This window comes from Notolepis coatsorum, assembly GCF_963971535.1.
Source record: "Notolepis coatsorum genome assembly, chromosome: 1".
Classification (NCBI taxonomy): Eukaryota; Metazoa; Chordata; class Actinopteri; order Aulopiformes; family Paralepididae; genus Notolepis; species Notolepis coatsorum.
The window spans coordinates 200,707,450-200,730,367 of NC_140165.1; the positions used below are offsets into that span (position 1 = coordinate 200,707,450).

Below are 22,918 nucleotides of genomic sequence, written 5' to 3' on the forward strand. Positions count from 1 at the left end.
GATTTATTTTCGAAACGTCCCGCCGGTCCCAGTGACAGTCCCACTAAATCTGATAAACGTCAGAAAGAGACAGAGACGACAGGTTCAGCCTCAGCATCAGGTATTGAAGAGTTAACTGAGTCTGTTCCCCTATACCCCCCCTCGGGCGCCAGGGGCTTCCACTGAGGGGTGATGCAAATAGGGATGGGGTGTTATGGCAGCTCATGATGGAAAGAGTGCGCACCGAGTTTGATCCCGAGTTGAAGAATTGGCTCCAAAAGAGAGACAACTGGATGTCCAACAACATCCAAAACGAAATCTTACAGCTGTTTGCCCATGATATTCAGCGACAAATTAGAGGCAAAGCATCCAAAAGCCCATTCTTTGGCTTGAGCGCTGACGGAACCACTGATGTCACTCACTGGAAAAGAACAATTCTCGTGTAATATACAGTTCGCCGATGACAACTTGGAAGCTCAGAACTTCTTTTGGGGTTTTTACAATGCCCGGCCCAGACACAACAGCCGAGACGCTGTTTTTATGTATAAAATACTTTTACGCCTCAACCTTTTAAGCAGGGGGTCTGGGGGTCCCCCACCAGGAATTTTTTTGTTACAAAGACTTCATTTCCTGCATTCTGGTGCAGGCATTTTTTTTATTTGTACCCTTTAAATGCCAGTGTTTGTGATGGCATCACAAATTATTGTTAAAAAACAGGCTAGCATATGTATGATTAGCAACAACACAGATTTTTATGGATTTTCAGTTTTTTGTAATTGATAAATACAATATTTTATTCAACTTCAGCCCTGATCATAACACCACATATTCATTTTATAATTCTAACCCTTTAAATGCCAGTGTGTGTGATGGCATATATTTCAATATATCAAATGCAAAGTACATTTTTCTGGGGGGGATTATTACAGGCTAGCATGTGTCAATGATTAGCAGTTTTTCGTAAGGATCCCGCCTCCACCAATCACATGCGGCTCCCTTTGTGTGTGTGTGAGAGCAAGAGAGAGAGAGAGAGAGAGAGAGAGAGAGAGAGAGAGAGAGAGAGAGAGAGAGAGAGAGAGAGAGAGAGAGAGAGAGAGAGAGATAGTTCTCCAACTTGTGTGAGTTGCAGTGATCTCCTGGTTGTTCCCCACCTAGGTTATCTAACTATTGCGCTGGTGCAACTAGAAACACTGGCCTGGCTTGCTTCTAAGTTCAGTGGCCTGACCGAAAAAAAAAAAAAAAAAAAATTATCATCTGGCGACCCCCCAGCACCCCCTGCCGTTTTATAGTTCCAACGTGCCTGACTGTACACAACATACAAATATACAGTACTGTTTAAGAGACAGAGTTTCTAAAAGAGAGTATATACATTTGAGGGGGAAGAAACTGTACATTGGAGGGGGTTGGGTGGGGGGGGGGGGTGGTTGGATATTTACAGGGGCCAGTTTCAAATAGCAGCCCCCCGTAAGTGCTCTTTGAGAGCGGTTTTGAAGGTGGGTAGGGATTCACATTATTTTACGGCTGTGGGAAGGGCGTTCCACATTGATGTGGCATAATTGCGAAACGTATTTAGTCCCTTGTTTGAGCCGAATCTGGGTTGAACATGATTTGTGGAACTCCCTCTGGTGTTGTGGTCATGGTATTCACTGACCTTTGGGAAGTATTTCGACATGTACATGGGTACCTTAGTGGTGTAGTGTATCTTGTAGACCAGGCCCATTGCAAGTTGCTGTACTCTGTCGTCTATTCTAAGCCATCCTAGGTTTTCAAAATGGGCAGGGGTGAGGTGGGTTTTAGGAGTAAGGTCAAGCAGTAGTCTGACCAGTTTGTTTTGTGATGTTTGTAATCTTGTTTTTAGTGCCTTTGAGGTGCTTTTGTACCATGAGGTGCAAGCATAGTCGTAGCACCCTTGAATGAGTACTCCTGTTAGAGTCTTCAGGGTATTCTTGTTTACCATAGAGGAGATCCGGTACAAGAATCTTGTTCGTTGGTTGACTTTTTTGATTCCATTGGTTGCCATTTTGTCACAGGAGAGATTTGCCTCTAGGATGGAACCAAGGTATGTAATTTCATCTTTCCTTGTGACAATATTGTCACCCACTGTAACAGAGAAGCCGTTGGTCTTGCTGAGTTTGTTATTTGATCCAAAGAGAATGGACTCTGTTTTACCCAGGTGTAATGATAGTTTGTTATCAGCGAGCCAGGTGCAGATTCTGCCGAGTTCAGAGCTGAGGGCTTTTTAAACCTGCAACTTGTTCCTGCCAGAGACCAGCAGGGCTGAGTCGTCCGTGACCAGGAACAAGTTGCAGTCACAACTTTTCATCCAGCTCACTGATGAACTATCAAAACCAATTGCTTTTAGCTTGTCAATCAGAATGGAGTGATTGACAGTGTCGAAAGCCTTTTGGAGGTCCAGCAATAGGGAAAAACCTTCTCTCCTCCTCAAGGGGAGACTGTTCCAACCAAGATGCCTGTGAACATTGACAGCATCCTAGCCCTCCCTGCGGTTATAGCTTGCGGCTAGGTCAAAAGCTGAATAACCTCAAAACCTCACGCAATGTTTTGACGTCGGCTGGCCCTAAGGCCCCACCACCCAACACAATTTTTGACGGAAAAAACAGCAATCTGAACAATGTTGCCAGTCGCTGCTAATTCTATACAGCGGCGGCATAGGCTTTAACAGCCCACCAGCCACCTGCCGGGCCGACTCGCATCATGGCGTCGGCCGGGCGGAACACCGTTCCACCATGTTAGAGGCAAAGGACTGATGCCACCTGCTTCACAAGCACGGAACACCAGTAGTGGCTGCAGACCAAAGTCTACTACTAGTGAAGCACTGCCTCACTAGTAGGCATGCAGCAACCTCCACTGTGGTGTGCACCCATGAAGGGGTAAATTAATAAATGAACGAAAACTCCACTAACACACTGCAGAATGGGCTAGCCCATACACACAATTGTTATGGGGATGCAGACCAGAGAAAAACACCAGTCCCGTCCACACAATCCATAGATTCACAAAAAACACACCAGCCCTGAGCCTCAGCCCATCCACCCATGTAAATGGTAAACAAGCCCCCGTTAAACCCCCAACATTAGACACCGATTGACCGTCAGCATGAATGGTTAAGAGGAGGGAAGACCTTTTAGTAAAGACATCCCTCGGCGGGGAACAAGGAACGGCGTCCTAGCATTGTAGCATTAGCCGCGCGCTCTAGGATAGCTGGGAAAACACCCAAAACAGAGTCATGACGACCATGTTTTCCCAAATATCCTGCACCTTGCGCCAACACATCACTCAGCTGTCTCACGGGACAACGAGCAGTATCACTCATGCTAGTATCAATGCCTGTTAGCGCAGGCCCTACCCGTGCGCGACGTAGCTCGACTGCTAACCGTCGCGCGATGTCCCTCGATCCGCTGTCACGAGATGAGGAACCCCAGGACAGGCCCGATGCGCTGTTAGGATGTGCCGAGAAGATTCCAGGGGCTGGTGAACCTCCGGCAAGAACCCAACATTGTGTAATTTCTCCCTGCGTTTCATGAATGAATGAATGAATGAATGAATGAAAACTTTATTTAACAGATTGCAGAATGGGTACAATACAGTACGGCTCAATACACACAATTGTTAAGGGGATGCAGACCTGAGAAAGTCGTTTGTCTTGTTTACATCAGGGTCCCCCATTTTCATAACAGCTAGTTCACGGAGTGCACTGCAAAGTCCGTGTTGGAAACAAAAAAGAGGAAGGTAGAGTGTGACCATGTCCGGCGTCATATAGAAGGACGCAGGGGGCGTGGCCTGGTCACGTGCATGTGAGTGCAATTGTTTGTTTGTGAGCACAGTAGGTGCTAGGAGATAAGAGATATCTCATAATGGCGAAGAGCGAGACACGATTGGCCAGTATGATAATATAACTGATTACACATACACTCCCATCATAATGTTCTAAGTTCTAATACACTCTAATCTTTCAAAATGTGAATGGCCGCCTAACCAAAACTCAATGTTTATTACAGATGTATGACTAGAAAACCTTGACACACAGTGCTGATTAATCTTCAGGTTCCCATATTTCAGATGATGTATATAACTTATATGTGGCATCTACTGTTGACCTGCTATCTCTCCCTAAAGAAACCAATCACAGGTACTTTGTCACTTAAACCATCTTTCTCAATTCTGCATCTTCAGATATTAGGCTACATCTTGATTGACATCACAGTTCTCTGGTTTCTCCTATTGGATAAACATTTGAATAGCAAGGCTAGTGACTGAATTATTCTAGGCTATTGCTTCCATGACAATTATACCTATAAATTCCCCTCCAAGCTATGACTGTTCACAATTACGTCAGATTTCATCAATTGCATAATTGACTCAATCAATTATTTGGTAATTGCTTTGGTAATGCATTTTTTTTTTTAATACGAATAAGTAATTACAAATCCACAGGCTATGGAATCGATGACGAGATCACTTCTGCACTATGTTTTCCTATGCAATGCAAGAGGGCCAAGGGTGTGTGTGCAGAAGCTGACAGGTAGAGAGCATAGCTCAGCTGCTCTCCGTCCCTCGGTGTGTTGTTGCTGGTAATGCAGTCTAGCCTATTTTCCCTGTCGATATGAGCTCATGCAACAGACGATTAGATTAATCAACGGTATTTTAACAAAAACGTTTGGATCTGGAGTGGGAGTTTAAGAACTGAAACGGCACAGCCACAGACTACAACAAGGACAACGGGAAACTAGCTGCGGGCCGGGAAAGCCTATCACATCGCCCGGCTTCCGGGGATTCGGGGCGGCATCGGGGAAACGGCAGGCGTCGGTCTTCGGGGGAAGGGCGAGGAAGAACCGTCATTATTACCAATATCTAACGTTACTTCTTGAATTCAGCCAGTGTGCCCCGGTGGAGCTTTTCGAGATGTCCAGAAAGCTCCAAAGGACAGAAGTCTGCGCCGACTGCAGTGCGCCAGGTAGGAGAGAAGAAACAGCCTCTGTGGTTGAACAACGCGTCGGGTGGCGACATGATGGTGGAGCTGGAGGCCCGTGCTGGTGTCACTGTCAGCGGGGGAGCGGAGCAGGAACACGGCCAGGGGTTCCCCGGCGTTGTTCAGGCCCAAAATAAACACTGACAAATGCGTGTTATTATCACTAGGATATATATATCGCAAGAGCCTCGTACTTGAACGGGTTGATAAAGAGCTACTTGACTAGAAGGTGTGTGTTTGTGTGAAGGGAGGCGAGCAGCTCGTTAGCTGCAGTGATAGACTTGAGTGTCAGGTTAGTGTCGTCTTCTCTAGTAGCGACGAGAGACATTTGTTTTGATGTTCATGACCGGACAGACTCAGTTTTTGATCAAAGCTAACGTTAGTTCATACAGTGTTAGATCTAGGCTTGGCTAGCTGATGTTAGTTAGCTTTTAGCTCGCCGAGCTAACAATCAACTTACGTTAGCTATGAGCTAACAACCTGACCTGCTTTTTGTGGGCTCAACAACAACGGCTCACACTTTAGTGATGGCTAGTGAAGGTTCTAACAACGTTATATATAAATGTTTGTCTCGCTGTGTTCACAAGATAAGGCAACAGTAGCTAACGTTAATATATATATATATATATATATATATATATATATATATATATATATATATATATATATCGTTACTGATAACATAGGTGATAAAGATATCCAAGCAAAGTTCAGCTGTCATATTTGAGTGACGTGCTCATCTCCATTATGTGGAGGTCTGTCCCTTTGCACTTACGTTACTATTTGTGTGCGTGTGTTTGTGCGTCATGCCAAGTTAGTCAACCTTGGCATCCCGGTTTCCTTCCATTGCCTTGACCATGCACATGTAGCCCCACTTGCCCCCATGCTGTAGGGATGTTTGGTTTTGTATGTGTGTTTGTGTCCGTGCGTGTTACGACAGCTGCTCTCTCCCTCACAGCTGCTCTCCCTCTTAGGAATGTGTATTTTGTGTGTGTGTGTGTGTGCACTAGCATCATGATAATGCAGGTCTATGTAATAGCTTGAGTGCTCCACCACTCTGTGCTCTTTTCTTGCTGGCTGCTCTGTCCCTCCCTTCTGATTTATGATCTAAACCTATTCCCTACGATTACCCTCCTCTTACCTGCCTGCCTCAGTGGCTACCTGTCCTGCTCCATCCTATTCACTCACCCCTCCCTTATTCTCCTCTCCCCTCCTGTTCCCCTCTCCATTTTGCTTCCTAACCAACAACACCCCCATTTGTTGAAAAACCTTGCCCTTGTAAATTAAATGCCATAAATGGTGATTGGTGTGCTGTGTCGCTGCTGTCACACAAATCTAATATGAAAACGGCTGACAAAGAGTTCTCTGAGGTTGAACTCTGGGTTTGTTGCAAGAAAACGGTGTAGTGCAAGCGGGATGTGGTAATGTAGCTCTATTGGACCGTCTGGTGTTGGCTGTGTGTTATTCCACAGTCAGCTTTCTGCAGGCAGCCCCTCCTCAGGATGATATAGCCACACACACACACACACACACACACACACACACACACACACACACACACACACACACACACACACACACACACACACACACACACACACACACACACACACACATGCATGCTGTACTCTCCAAGATGCTGACCTAGCCTTTGGTGACAGCCCACCTCCCTGCCCCCCAGCTTTCTGTCATACTGGGGGATATCTAAGTGGCATGGCTACAAAGGACGCCTGATCGACCCTGCTCCCAGTCAGGCCCTTTAGGCTGCTTTCGTGTCATGCCTGCCTGTGTGATCTGTTTAGGTTATGATGTGTAATGCCCACAAGATGGTACTATTCCAGAGTAGGCTTGGGCCAGTGGAAGCATCTTTAATCTGGTTCTAAAGATGACATAGATGATATGTCAATATTTTCTACCATTAGTGTTGAGACTCGAGCATGAAACCAAAATGTTGCTGCAGTTCCACTCTTTACTGATATAAGTGTTACTGGTTCCGCCATCACTTCTCCATCATCACTTCAATCAATTATACAGTATGTCTTGGATAAATAGTCGAATCTATTCATGTAGTAATGATCATGATTCTAGCTTTTGCCGATTATGCATCGATGTGTGATATTCAATAATAGATTTTATAAGTTCAGCCTGGGTTTTGAGTGTTCTTTCTCCTGTCATTGTGTGTTGATTTAAACTCTCAATGTTAAGTGAAGTAGCCTAAATTCGATTGACCCCGTTTTTAACCATGAAGTGTAATAACAATATCTAGTGGTATTATGAAGTGACCCACCCTCTTTTCTTGATCCTCCAATCCCAACTGTTGTGAATCTATCAAGTAGTTAATCTATCGCTTGCGTTCACCCCTCTGAGCCAACCTGTGGCTTCACTTTGTAGATATTCTAGGTCTATTGTCAGGATGCACACTTTTAACACACATCTCATAATGACATATCCTGGTATATAGATAGTTGATATTAACTCCAATTGGTTGAAAACACTGCTGCCAGGCTTTTGACTAAAACTAGCCTAATCATAGGGCCCACATCACTCCGGTCTTGGCTTTCCTTGCACTACCTATCATTAGGATAATTTATATACAAATTATTTCATTTAGGCTACATAGTATAAGGCATTGCTTGATCAAGCTTGTCCTTGTATCTCAGTTATTGTGTCCCTACTACTAGGGATGGGTCATAAAAACCAAATTACTGAATAATCGTTCACAGGGATCAAAGTTGACTTTTGTAATGTGCTTCAGGGATGTTGGTTAATTAAGCAATGCTTGATTAACGCCGTTAAGAATTTGATCGATCTAACGTTGGTATCAAATAAAGATGTTAATCATAAACAACGTATATAGTGTCATCTTGAATGACTGCAAGGGAATATTTTATGTGGCATAATTACATTATGTTATTTTTTTAAGAAACTGAGAAGACTACCCTCACGCAGCCATACTCTGAATTGTAATCACATGAGCGCTCCGCTGTGCATGGATGTGTCAATCTACCTTCACCTCAGTATTGGCATGTAAGAGCTGCGACGGACAACAGGCAGAGAAAATTATTACACTTGACAGTGTCAAAAACATGTGTTTTCTGTTTTCCCCCTCTCCCTGTCTGGATAGCTAACATAGCGTCAGCTAGCTAGATCGCTATCATAGGTAATATATTACTGATTTTGTGGGATGGCAACCTAGCAACAGTGTTTGTTTACAACTCTTGTGTGCAACATGTTGTATTTAAATCTGAATACATTTAGTTACGCTGTGACTTTCTTGTTCCACTGGTAGTCTTGCATAGCCAGACCTCCCTCCACACTACTTTAGCATTGTGCCAGCATTCCACTAGATTAGGGGAACAACCATACAACTATATAAGGGAACAACATATTTTTTCTCCCTCCATTCCATCTCCCTGTGCCCCCCCCCCCTGCAGTTCGCCCCGGCCCCCCAGGGGGGCCATGTTCCACTGTTTGGGAACCACTGACCTAGGACATGGCCAGGCTGCTAGCCTGTAAGCCAGGCTCATGACTTCTAGCCGCCTAGACCCATTTCAGTGGGCTGGACTCGAGTACTTGACAAACTCCTTCAGACAATCAGCATAATTTTGCCTAGACTGACATGTAGGACTCATTAAAATAAATCGGGTTAATCTGATTTAGGCTTTGGCCCTTTTATAGGCCCTGTTTTGGCTTAAATTATATTATCCTCCACATTTGATCATTGTTTGTTTGATTGATTGAAAATTGTATTAACAGATTGCAGAATGGTACAGTACAGCTCAATACACACAATTGTTAAGGGGATGCAGACCAGAGAAAGACTTTCGTCTTGTTTACATCACGGGTCCCCCATTTTCAATTCATCATAACATATATGACATACATGACATACAGATAGACAGTACTGCTACATCTAGACATTTATGACATACAAGATATACAAATGCAGTACTGTTTGTGATACAAAAAGAGTCTAAGTAAAGAAAGAGAGAGGGGGAAGAAATGCCAGAAGGTCTCTGCCAATCATGTGTCCCGTCTAATACCTTAATGTTGTGGACTCTTATTGATCCAGCAGGCCAGGCTAATAGCCCAGTGAATTTGTATATTATACAGAATTAAATAGCTGCAGTACTACCTTTATAGGCTATGGACTTCTGTTATGTTGCCAACTAGGCTGTAGGTGTATCAAAACCATTTTCCATTTGCTGTCTCTTTCACTGTAGGCAAAAAGGCTTGCAGCAATGCAATTCATCAGATGATCGACCATTTTATCTCCATTAATGCCCTAAGCCCAGCCAGTTTTATCCCAGACCGAGCATGACTAATGCCAACAGCAGACATGTGTGTTTGTGTTTTTGTGTGTGTGATGATGATGAAGTTGATGCTACTACTGAGTGTGTTTAGTTGTTAGTGGCTCATCACATCAGGGTCCTGGGGGTGTAAACATGACCCAGACTGCATGACTAGAACTAGGCTGAGCCCTTGATTCCTCACCTCCCTCCCTTCCCACCCTCACCCCACCTCATACTCAGCAGACCTGGCTTTGCTTTCCATTGGAAACATTTATTTCTTTACCTTCTTGGAATTGGAACCAATGACAATGCCCCGCCAAACCCCACACACGCCACTCCAGTCAGGTCAGGCTAAAGCAATCACTCGAGGAAATGCTCAAAGTAGGAACAGAATGATTCAATGTTGCTGTAGCAGACTTAGCAGATCTAATTAATAAGAAGGAAACAAAACAAACACCGCGGCGCGCACTGCAAAACAAGCACGCGTGGAACATGTCTCGTGGACAGACATGGGCGAATGATGAGGAGGTAAAAGCCCTGATAGAAATATGGTCAGACGAGCTAATTAAACAGCTGCTTGTGGCCACTCACAAAAACAACGAGGTGTACAAGTTGTTTAGCGAGAGAATGATGGCAATGAGCTTCAATCGAACAATCGACCAATGTCACATCAAAGTTAAAAAACTGCGTCAGCATTTCAGCAATATATGAGAATAATGTGTTAAAAAAAAAATATATATATTATTTTAATAATTTTTTCAGGGGGGGGCGGGGGTCCCGTTAGCGGGGCGGGCCGCCCCACCAAGGCAATGGTAGCCTGGGAAACACTGTGGTGTATGTGTTTGCGCTGGGCTGCTTTGCAGAATAATGTGGTGTATGTGTGTGCGCTGGGCAAGGCCAGATTAAGAATTCAGAGGCCTCTGGGCCAGACTCTTGTGGAGGCCCCCACACACACATACACGTGCACGCACGCACAGTGGCGTTTTTATATGTAAAACATTGGTGGGGCAGCTATCAGCACCGGCGGGTCTCTGCTGTCTGTCATGATCCCAATCTGCCTCATTCGTGTCGGGGCTGGGATGTGGAGATGCAGGCGTGACAGCAGACTCTACGTCTAGTCTTCTTCTTCTTCTTCTTCTTCGTGTATATTTCCGGCGGACTACGCGTCTAGGTGTATTGCCGCCCTCCACAGGACAGAGGGAGCACTATAGATTTCCAGCCCTCCCTATACGTCTAGTCCAGGGGTCAGCAACCTTTACTATCAAAAGAGCCACTTTTCCCCCCTCCCACAAAATAAAATGCTCAGGGAGCCGCACAACCTATTTACCCATAACACTTTCTCTGCCAAGGACGCCTAAACTCGTCATTCCCCGCCATGCTCATTCTGCCAATGACGCCGTAACACGTCATTGAGATCAATATTTCAAAAATCTGTGATCGCAATCATATTTCTCCCCCAGAGACTTGAGATCTACTGTTGATCCCCTCTCAACTCTCCAACGGTTCAAGAGCGCCATCTGGTGGCCGATCGGCGGATCGCCCAAACCGGAAACGGAAGCTGGTGCTCATTCCAATTCGGTCCGATCACTCGCTAATAGTCCCGGGACTCAAGCTAGACACAATGGATAGCAATCCGTTACCAATAACTCTATAAACAACATGATTTGGACGTATATACTATTATACAACCTGGAGATGGATCGCATATTTCAACATCCCATAATAGGAATATTTTTGCTCCACGCTCATCGCCCAACGCTACGAGGAAGCTACGGTGAGTTTCAGCGTTTTTTTTTATCGTGTTCGATACAAACTGCTCCAATGATCATATCACCCACACTAGATGAATCATCTAACGTTGGCCACGGAATTATAAACGACCCCCCCCCCCCCCATCCGGTCAACATCAGATGATAAGTAGTAACTTCTAGAAGCACGTCCATTTGACATTTTTATCTCGCGCCGATCGCTATCAAACTGTATACAATCATCAATATAATGCATTTAGGGCTATAAATCACGTTCTGCAGAAAACGATAAAAACATTTATACTTTAGACCGTATTTTAGTATGAATATGTGAATGAAAAAGTATAACGTTGCTACACCCTGAACAATAGATACTTGATGTTGAATGGGCCATAGTAATGTCAATTTAGCAATACAATTTAAAAAGTTATAGCCCTGCAAAGAAGGGGAACTTCTCCATAGACAAATAGAGCTGGCAGAGGATGGTATAATGATGTACATAAGCCTGGCGAAGAAAGTGTTAAAATGAAGATAACACGGTGTATAACTTTTTATATATCCCCAAGCATACCCCACATTTAGCATAAAACGCCTGACAATTGCATACCCAAAGTAATTTGCGATTTATTATACTTTATACTTATTGCATTAATGGAATTATAAAGCAACAAAAAGAAACGTTTTGACTTTTTATTGCTGTTTTTACCTGTTATAAGGTAAACCTCAAACTCTTATGAAGAGGAGAAAAAATACTGGCTGTGTAGACCTATTTTTAAATAAAACACAGAAGAGGAGACAAAAAACTGGTGTCTGTAGACCGACTTTGAAATAAAACCCTGAACTATTCAGGTATATTTGAGTCCTTCCCTTATTTTGTGGAAAATCTATAAATAAAAAGTAATTTTTTCGTTGTTAGCTAATTTCGCACCACATATCAGGCATAGGCTACAGGTAAGCCTGCATTGTTAGTCGTGAAAGCAAATTAATCTGTCCACGCTGAATTAAACCCTCTATTTTCCTCAGACTTTCCTTTTTTTGGATTTATCCATGGTTAGCTTACTGGGGGGTCGGAAACTCAATATTAGCCACTTGCAGACAGCAGGGAGACGCACAGGGTGTGACGTACTGTATATTTTAGTTGATGATATATTTTTTACAAAATAAGATGAAAAAATAAATTAATTAAAAAAATTAAAAAAAATGTATTTTTATTTAAAAAAAATTGGAAGCCCCTCGTCACTAGAGGCCCATGGGCCACGGCCCGGTCATTAATCCGGCCCTGGCGCTGGGCTGCTTAGCAGAATAATGTGGCGTGTGTGTGTGTGTGCGCTGTAGAGCTGTCCCCGAAGCCTGTTTTTGGGATTCTATATCCAATAGACGAGCGCCCTTTTCGATTGCGTGACATTGTTCAGAAAGTTTGGTGCACTTGACAAATTGCAGTGTGAAAGCAAACCGAACCAAATGAAGAATGCAACAATGTTGCAACTTCACCCCCCGAATCGCACAGAGTCCACCAAACTATATGTGAAAGTGACTCACTGCCAATGTTAGGGGCTTGATTTCCCACCCATACTGAGAAACATGCAGTCATTCCATTGTTAAGCTCTCTGTGTCCTAGTACTAGGAAAGCTCTATAGAAATGCAGCCATTCAATCTCCACAAGACCTTTTAATAGACTCATAACTTCAGCAACTTAGATTGTGAGTGCTTTATTTTAGGATAACAGCCTGGAGGTGTATTTTATTTTAGACCTAACTGTTGTGTTGTACCTTTCGTTAATGACTCTTACAAGCCTCTAGGCTAGTTGTTCTACACAGTGTTCTGAAATGTGCTGTCATCTTGTGTGACTCCGTCAGACCCGGGCTGGACCAGCATCAACCGAGGCGTTCTGATCTGTGACGAGTGCTGCTCAGTCCACCGCAGCCTGGGCAGACACATCTCCATAGTGAAACACCTGAGGCACAGTGGATGGCCCCCCGCACTGCTGCAGGTAAGACCCACTGCCCACTCTTGGTCACTGTTGCTATGTCAGTGCTCAAGTAGATGTTCAACAATCTGCGTGGGTACATTTGTTATCATATCCGAGGAACCAGTTGTACAGCGCCGTCAATCTCTGGACCTAAAGGTTTGTCTTTGGAATTTCTCCCTACTGTATTTTATAATGTTATAGTTAGGGTATGAGCCATTTAGGCACATGGTTAACACATTGGCGCCCGACCACGAGTTTATACGTGCTTCGAATCCATGCGTTGTGGACAGAATCACGTATAAAGCCGTGGCAAGTTGTTATTGCTTTTATTCCATTTTAATAACCTGTTCAAGGTCGCCGACCGGCACGCTTGTATGCTTTCTACAACGCAGTTGGGCGATTTGCGATTCTGATTGGTCAGGCCATTTCTGGTCATGTGCAGTGTTGGGACTAACGCGTTACAAAGTAACGCGTTACAGAAACGAAGTTACTTTTTGCCGCAACTAGTACTCTAACGCATTACTTTTGAAATTCAGTAACGCTACTTACGTTACTGAATGGTTCGTCACTGCGTTATATACGGCGTAGATTGATAGCGAGCGGTAGTGATTATTATTATTATTATTATCCTCATCCCCACCCGCGTAGAATGATACGAGGCGAGTCTGGCCACTGGCCAATCAGAAGTGCGCAAGAAATGCGGCTACGGAAAGAAATAGACCCTCTCTATTGTAAACAAAACAAACGCTCGCTATGATTAATCCACATAAAAAGAACGCAGTAACAAACTAACAAACCATTTAGCAACTACTTGGAGAGATAATTAATATACAACATGGAAACGAGATAAAGAACATGTTTGAGGCGCTGCTGGAGTCAACTGGACTAACGTAACGTTACTACATCTCAACCACCGCAGCCTTTGGTGAGTCAGTGCAATGTGTTCACTGAAACTCAAGTTGATCAACGGATTTTGACTGTACGAAATCTGCCAGGGAATCTCATAATACTAATCAAACAATATAAATATAGTCCTTTCATGCACAATTGATATCCTAACTATTCTAACGTTGCAATGCTTTGATTGATATCTTAAACAACGTTGCAACTTGCAAGATGGTGAATGAATGAATGAATGAAAACTTTATTTAACAGATTGCAGAATGGGTACAATACAGTACGGCTCAATACATACAATTGTTAAGGGGATGCAGACCTGAGAAAGACGATTGTCTTGTTTCCATCAGGGTCCCCCATTTTCAATTCATATAGACATTTATGACATACACAACATACATGACATTTATGGCATAGGGACATATAGGTATTTAGTACTGATACATTTGTGACATAAACGGTATTCAAATATATTGAATTGAATTGAATTGAATATATATTGTTGTGGCATAATTGCGAAACGTGTTTAGTCCCTTGTTTGAGCCGAATCTGGGTTTTACATGATTTGTTGAGCTTCCTCTGGTGTAGTGGTTGTGGTATTCACTGACCTTTGGGAAGTATTTTGACATGTACATGGGTACCCCGGTCGTATAGTGTATCTTGTAGACCAGGCCCATTGCAAGTTGCTGTACTCTGTCGTCTACTCTAAGCCATCCTAGGTTGTCAAAGTGGGCAGGGGTGAGGTGGGTTCTGGGGTTCAGGTCAAGTAGTAGTCTGACCAGTTTGTTTTGTGATGTTTGTAATTTTGTTTTAAGCGCCTTTGAGGTGCTTTGGTACCATGAGGTGCAAGCATAGTCGTAGTACCCTTGAATTATAATGGTTATAATGAAACGCTCCGGCGACATCAAGGCTGTTCCTTCAACCGGCGCACTTCTTATTATATGACTCGGGACAACATTTGTTTGTGTCAGATTTGTGTTTGTATCTAGACCACATTGCTTAGCAGAGTTCGGTGATGTGAATGGAAACTGTCAAGTTGATCAACCGATTTTGAGTACTATAGGGCATGGGACTCGGGAGCAATCTTTTTTTTTTTATCTTTTTTTTTAAATAACTAAATAGTTACTTTTCACAGTAACTCATTACTTTTGGGTGTAAGTAACTAGTACAGTAACGAAGTTACTTTGAAATGAAGTAACTAGTAAAGTAACTGAGTTACTATTTTTCAGTAACTAGCACAACACTGGTCATGTGACATGTACGCCCAATCCTGGGACCGCAAGTGTCTACACTGGTTAACACTTTGGTTGCCTTGGGTTAAATTAATGATATACCATAGATTGCCAGCGCTATTTGTCTATGGAGAAAGTCCCCTTCTTTGCAGGGCTATAACTTTTTAAATTCTATTGCTACATTGCCATTATTAGGGCCCATTCAAAGTCCTATATGTATTGTTCATTGTGTAGCAACGTTAAACTTTTTCATTCACATATTCATAGTAAAGTATGGTCTAATGTATAAGTATGTTTTCATCTCTTTCTGCAACTTTCTCCAGAACGTGATATATAGCCCCAAATGCATTATATTGATGATGAAATACAGTTTGATGGCAATCAGCGCGATATAAAAAATTCCAACTAGACGTACTTCTAGAAGTTACTACACGTCATCTGATGTTGACCGGATGGGCGAGGGGGCGTTTATAATTCCGTGGGCAGCGTTATACCAATCATCTAATGTGGGTCAAATGTTGATAAAAGCAGTTAGTATCGAAGATGGTAACGTTACACGCTGAAACTCACCCCAGTCTCCGCGCGCCGTTGGGCGATCATCGTCGAGTAGAAATTTTATCATTATGGGATATATTATTACCCGGTCCATCTCCAGCTTGTATAATGGTATATACGTCCAAATCATGTTGTTTATCGAGTTATTGGCAATCGATCGCTATGTAGAGTGACGAGCTAGAGTGCCGGAACCTATACCGAGTGGCCGGAAGTAATAGGGCCGACCAGCAAAACCTCTACTGCGCTTCCTGTTAAGCGGTTGCGCCGATCGGCCACCAGATGGCGCTCCTGAACCGCCAGAGAGCTCAGTGGGTCCTGCTGGTGGATATCAGGCCAGCGGAGGGGGAATATGAATCCGATTCCAGATTTTTGAAATATTGATATAAGGACGCTGTACAGCGTCCCCCGGCAACTTTAGCATGGCCAGCAATGACGCTGTAAAGCGTTTTTAGGCAGTCAAAGTGTTAAGCTTAGGCGCTCTTTCGAAGTTGGTTAAGGTTAGAGCAGGGGTCGGCAATTAGGTTTGGCCACGGGCCAGATTTTCCCCAAGCCATTGCTTGGCGGGCCAGGATCAAAAACAATGGCTAATTTAATATAGTGAAAAAAGACAAACGTTTTTCTCTGGTCTGCATCCCCTTAACAATTGTGTGTATTGCGCCGTACTGTATTGTACCCATTCTGCAATCTGTTTTTTTCATTCATTCATTCATTCATGAACAGCAGATCAGCTGTTGCAGATCACCGCGGCGCGTGATGAACAGATCAGAAGACAGAATGCATGAAAACACGACTCACCATACCTTGTTTGTTGTTAAGTCCTCCAAAATCCCTGCTAATGTTTGAAACATGTCACATATCCACTCGCCGCCCTCCAATTCCAGATTGGCGTTGAATGCAGCTACTTTATCTGCCAACTTGAACACAGTTGTCATCATTTCCTCGTTGTTGTTGTTGTTGTCGCCACATATTATGCAGAGAGGACGTCGGCTCGGCACGCAAGAATCACCGACCTGTTGCGATAAACCCGTATTTTAAGTATGGCTCCTGTTTATTAAAAGAAGCGTTATATTTCCCCGTTGCAAAGAAGCTATCCAAAGATGTTTGTTTTGTTTTTTTAACACATTTTGTTACTCGCTCCATATCGAACGCGGAAGTGAAAGTGCGTTAGGGAAATATACACGCGGCCCGGTAGGACTATTGCATTGTTTCTCCCAGTCCACGTGACCATTTCTAGCATTTCAATTGGCTATAGTGACAGACATGCTTTTGATGACTACCGGTAGATAGATACAGCTTCACAATAAAAGACACCCTGGCGTCCCGAGTGAATATTTCCCACGCATAAAATAAACATCATATTCTCAAAATAATCTGACGGGCCAGAAATTATTGCTGGCGGGCCAATGTCGGCCCGCGGGCCGCCTATTGCCGATCCCTGGGTTAGAGTTTGTCTTGGAGCATGGCGATAGAACGCCTGCCCTTCTTTCGACGGTTAAGCTTAGGCACTCTTTCGAAGTTGGTTAAGGTTAGAGTTTGTCTTAGAGCATGGCGATAGAACGCCAGGTGCTTTGCAGGCTGTTCGACGCGGAAATGGGCAAAGACACAGCTCGTCACGCTATTGGGCGCACATGTCACATGACCAGAAACGTCAGTGGCCAATCAGAATCGCAAATCGCCCAACTGCGTTGTAGAAAGCATACACGCGACCGGCACTGCAGATTTTCAATACTCTATGAATTCTACAATATGCAATACCGGCCAGATCCTCTTAGGGGCGCTATCGCGCTACTGCAATGTGCCCTGTGGGCGAACAGATCACTTATTTTTTTTTCTTTCAATGGAGATTTTTAGTAGCCGGATTCTGAATCCGCATCCTGTACCTTGGATTACGTTTCGAATCGCAGATTTCACCATGCAATAAGGGGATTTATCATCAGCCAATGGACATATCGGGGAAATGCTCAGGGGTATCCCACCGGCTCATTGTAAGATCTTTTTCACGTAAATTACAGCCCGATCAGAGCTTGCTATGATACGATACAATACGATCAGCATATGTGGCTAGTTAGACGAACACTGTTATTTGTAATCAATAATAATAAACGACGTCCCCCCCCCCCCCCCTTTCATGCATACATGCTTTGGGACAGTCCCGATCATATGCAGTTTTAGTTATTTCTGTAGCATCTGTAAAACGGAAATGCCATTGGATATAACGTTAGCAGCTATTAGCCATTTATCTAGCCTTCAGGAAAATATACTAGTCCCAAATCCCATATAACGCTTATATTCACGGCGCTATAAAATGGGAACCTATTGGTGCATTTTTTTCTTCTTTAAGCCATTTTGAAGGGACGGTTTATGAACTCAATTGACAATGAGAATGGACAGATAGCAATACTATAAAGTATAGATTTAGCTCTACAAAAAGCCACAGGTTTGTTTACAAAAGCTGGTCCTCAACCATTATATTAGACTCAGCCCAGTGGTTGCGAAAGTGTTAAGGACTAGCCATATACAAGAGTTATTTACCAGCTACTGGCTTACTAGGTCAGAGCAGGGCTTGTTACCTAGTTAACACTTTGAATGCCCACATCCACTTCAATGTTAGCATTAATATCGCCTAATCTATGTTTTAAATTATGGCTATGTGTCTAATCTGCCCGTCGCATTATCAATGACCTATTTCCAGTCAACATTGTCGAAGCAGATTGTTTTTTTATCGGTTCATTTCCGTTTCATAGCATTTAGAAAACCCCTCGTTTTCACGGAAAAAAAGAGGATTCCATGCCCCGTACTGTAATATTCTAGAATGTTGTCATTTGTCGGCCTATTTATGAATCGTTTTCAAATAAACGCTAGATTATCGATAGTATATGTGTACGCCAGCGTTTCCGTTAGCCGGTAATTACCGGTATTTTACCGGCAAAATCTGTTTAAGTCCGACATATTTTATCTCTCCGGTCTTAATGTCCGGTGAAAATAATTCCCTGAGTCTAAGCACAATTTGATTATTTGAATTGTATTAAAATAGGCTAAAATTAAATAGCCTATGCGATGAACGAAACGATCATTACATTTGTTTCCTCGTTGCTTCTAATAATGACAACGACGTTGTCGGCGAGAGCTTAGTGCTGGTTGTGCGGACTTTTCTGAAGCTGTAGAGCCGCAGTACCAGCAGTACAATGCAATATTCCAGCAGTACTCCAATTCAGCCATTTTCAGCCAATGTTGGGTGGGGGGCGCTGTTGTGCGGTTCCCAGAAAAGAGCCAATAACAGCTGAACAGCTTCTCTGCAGCGCCATACTCTTTGCAAATAAGTCGTTGCGAGGTGGAGAGAGTCGTCACGCAAACCCACGATAATGTTGCCGTCTCTCTGCTTTCTCAGTTCTTCGCTTGATATAATTAATACAAATGTCCAATATAACGGAATTCGTTAGCTCATAAAAATGTGATTATAACAGACTGCTGTTTAGTGTCGGACCGACTGCGTATCGGTCTATTTTATTTCAAGTCAGCAGCAGCACGGAGTATCGAGGGACTTATTTTATTTGGAATATATTAATGACTGTATACGTGAAGTTGAACATTATGATATGTGTGACGTGTCTGATACAACGAGGTGAAGCGATGTCGACTCGAGATTCATTTGGGGGTGCGTGTGACAGAGCTGCTGCAGCGGGAGCTTGATGCTGGTAGCGTATCGCACTAACTTGTGAGGCGAGAGATAGTAATTTGATTCTGCAAATCAATTTCTCATTCTTCGCTTGATGTAATTAATACACATGTCCAATTATAACGGAATTCGTTAGCTCATAAAAATGTGATTATAATAGACTGCTGTTTAAAACTCTGACCGGAATATCTCGAATATGTCCGGTGATAGAAATCTTGCAGGACACTCAGACCGGCACGAATATGTTCTAACGGAAACGCTGGTGTACGCGCTAGTGCCGCACGCTGAAAATCGATTCTCTCAGTTCCTGATCGCTCTTAGAGTCAAACAGCCATATCACAAAAAAAAGAAAAAGCTTATATCTCCGTGAAAACGGGCATGATTATCCTAATACTGGTAAAATAGATTCCTTACCTGAGATCAGATGGTATCCAAATGGATTATTCCATTTCCTGATCGCCATTCCGAAAATCGATCCTTTTATTGATCCACCGCGTATACTGTACAACACATAATCCCCACTGCTCTGAGGGTCCAGAATGAAGCTGATCGACTCCGGTCACATGCATGAGAAGTAAAATGTGGAGTCCGGGTCTTTTTTTCTCATGCCTTTTCATTGAGTCTAATCCAAAAGGGTGAATTACCATCTGGGAGACGATAGGGGGCGCTTTTTTCACATCTGAGCGCCTGGAGTGGCTGATTTACCAACGGTAGACTCGGTTGATGAAATATGAATTCAGATCGCTAATAAAAAATGTAAATGAGAAAAAACGAATATTCTCGTTATGGGCATTCAACCCGCGGGGGGTAAACCTGAGAAAACTCGGGTTGGGCATCCAAAGTGTTAAAGGGATAGTTTAGACTTTTTGACATTAAGTTGTATGAAATACTTGCCAGTAGTGTAGTGGAAGCAAAACTATTAGCTTACTCACAGAGTCCTGTGGTCGGGAGTTCTGGCCGGGTTCCACGCGAACTGAAAGCAAACAGGGTCACAAAACCAAATAATTCCCAAATCCGTTTCACTGGTAACGTGGCTGTCGTCAAAATGCTGGATGACCGTGGTTTTGTTTTAGAGGTGGCTAACCCTTTACGTGCATGCTGTGGTTTTGTTTTAGAGGTGGCTAACCCTTTACCTGCATGTTGTTGTTTGGTTTTAGAGGTGGCTAACCCTTTACCTGCATGTTGTGGTTTTGTTTTAGAGGTGGCTAACCCTTTACCTGCATGTTGTGGTTTTGTTTTAGAGGTGGCTAACCCTTTGCCTGCATGTTGTGGTGTGAATGAACACATTTAGATTCCGTGACCCATTGCTGCCGTTTGCTGCCTTTCTTAAAGCTTCCCAGTTCACTCTGAACTTGGCCAGAACTCTGACCATGGGACTCTGTATGTAAGCTAATAGCTTTGCATCGACTAAACTACTGGCAAGTATTTCATACAACTTAATGTCCAACAACCCGAACTGTCCCTTTTTATTAATGTTGCCAAGGTTACCACTAGGTACTAGTACCCCTGTGGTAAAAGTAGCATTAGGATGTCAACACTACCGTTAGCCTTTACTGAACATCGGCTGCAGCGTTTCCGTTAGCCGGTAATTACCGGTTTTTGACCGGCAAAATCTGTTGAAGTCCGACTTATTTAATATCTCCGGTCTTAATGTCCGGTGAAAATAATTCCCTGAGTCTAAGCACAATTTGATTATTTGAATTGTATTAAAATAGGCTAAAATTAAATAGCCTATGCGATGAACGAAACGATCATTACATTTGTTTCCTCGTTGCTTCTAATAATGACAACGACGTTGTCGGCGAGAGCTTAGTGCTGGGTGTGCGAGTGCATGTGAAGCTGCAGAGCCAGAGAGGCAACGGCACAATGCAGTATTCCATCAGTACTCCAATTCGGCCATTTTCAGCCAATGTTGGGTGGGGGGCGCTGTTGTGCGGTTCCCAGAAAAGAGCCAATAACAGCTAAATCAGCTTCTCTGCAGCGCCATACTCTTTGCAAATAAGTCGTTGCGAGGTGGAGAGAGTCGTCACGCAAACCACGATAATGTTGCCGTCTCTCTGCTTTCTCAGTTCTTCGCTTGATATAATTAATACAAATGTCCAATATAACGGAATTCGTTAGCTCATAAAAATGTGATTATAACAGACTGCTGTTTAGTGTCGGACCGACTGCCCACATACGCGGTCTATTTTAGTTCAAGTCAGCAGCAGCACGGAGTATCGAGGGACTTATTTTATTTGGAATATATTAATTAATGACTGTATACGCAAAAGTAGCCTAGTTTTAAGTAATAATATTATAAATCTACATGCCTTGAGGATGACATTCTTTATTCTAAACTATGACCGGAATTAATCTCATTTGTCCGGTAGATTGAAATCTTGCAGGTCACGGAGACCGACAACAATTTTTTCTAACGGAAACCCTGATCGGCTGTTCAGTGTTATTGTTGATAGCAAAAATGTCAGCTGCTCCTAATCTGCAGATAGTTCAGCAAAGGCACATTTTCTAAAGTTAGCTTTACTTGAATTAATTAATAATTGAATAATTTATTTTGAGCCACTCAAAGCACTCATACAAATGAACTGTATTGAGCAAAACATTCTATTCAACTGCCAGCACCTGTTGTGTTGCTCGTACCTAATGTCACATCAGTGGTTACACGGTTGCGTCAGCAAAGCATTGTGAGCAGTAGGGTTGTCACAATACCAAAATTTGTTTCCATACTATACCAATATGAATTTCGATACTTTTCCTCAAAATCAGGGAAACGCTCTCGGATGTCATTATTGTTCTTTATTTTAAAACACAACAATGAACAATGACAAGAATAAATAAATTAAATTAAAAGCAATCGCATTCAAAATGCTGGAGAACCTTTTTTGCACTCAAAACAGTTGCTGTACAAGGTTTCTGAACCCAACTTTCTCAACTGTATATATATTGGAACTTGGTCCATACAGATGAACTCTGCGACTGCCCTGTTGAACCTTTTATCATCTTTGGACTAATTTGTGTACTTAATATGCTGCTCAAAAAAAGCGGAGGTTAGGTTGCTTCTGAGTGGGGGGAGTCACTATGTGAGCCAAATGCAGCAGACTTCTGTAGTTAAAAAAAATTCAAGGGGTAGAAAAAGTATGGAATTATACATTTGTCATAGCAGAGGGCCTAATTAGTTTGAGATACCATAACCTAGAAAACATTTTGATGAGTGAGACTGATTATAGCCTATCATAATCTAGAACTAGGTTATGTCATATTGTAGGCTGTTTAACAAAAATAAAATAGATTTCCGTTGTCTTTATACAGTATGTATGAACCATTAACCATTAATGGGCAATTGTCAAATGTCTCTGTATAAATCACGTTTGTGACTAAGCCATTGAAATGAGATGCACGTGTGCATCAATTAATTTATGTTGTGGGTAGGCAACAGGGGACGAAAGTCTTTCTCTGGTCTGCATCCAGGGTACAAAATAAGTACACGCCCAGCGCCATTGGCTTGTAGATTTATTGTTTGGCGATTTGAATTTAAGGTCTGCCCGCCACCTGGTGGCTAACAAAATACACTGCATCTACG

The 22,918-nt window shown here is 43.0% G+C and overlaps 1 protein-coding gene across 1 annotated transcript in view; it reads left to right on the forward strand.

The window, feature by feature from the left end:
- Positions 1-4,653: 4,653 nt before the first annotated feature.
- git1 (G protein-coupled receptor kinase interacting ArfGAP 1) overlaps positions 4,654-22,918 on the forward strand; it is an 88,459-nt gene continuing 70,194 nt past the window's right edge. Inside the window, exons 1-2 of the mRNA XM_084319472.1 lie at positions 4,654-4,954; positions 12,866-12,999. Of these exons, the coding sequence (XP_084175598.1) occupies positions 4,903-4,954; positions 12,866-12,999 (186 nt within the window). The 5' untranslated portion in view covers positions 4,654-4,902. The remainder of the gene's footprint in view (positions 4,955-12,865; positions 13,000-22,918) is intronic.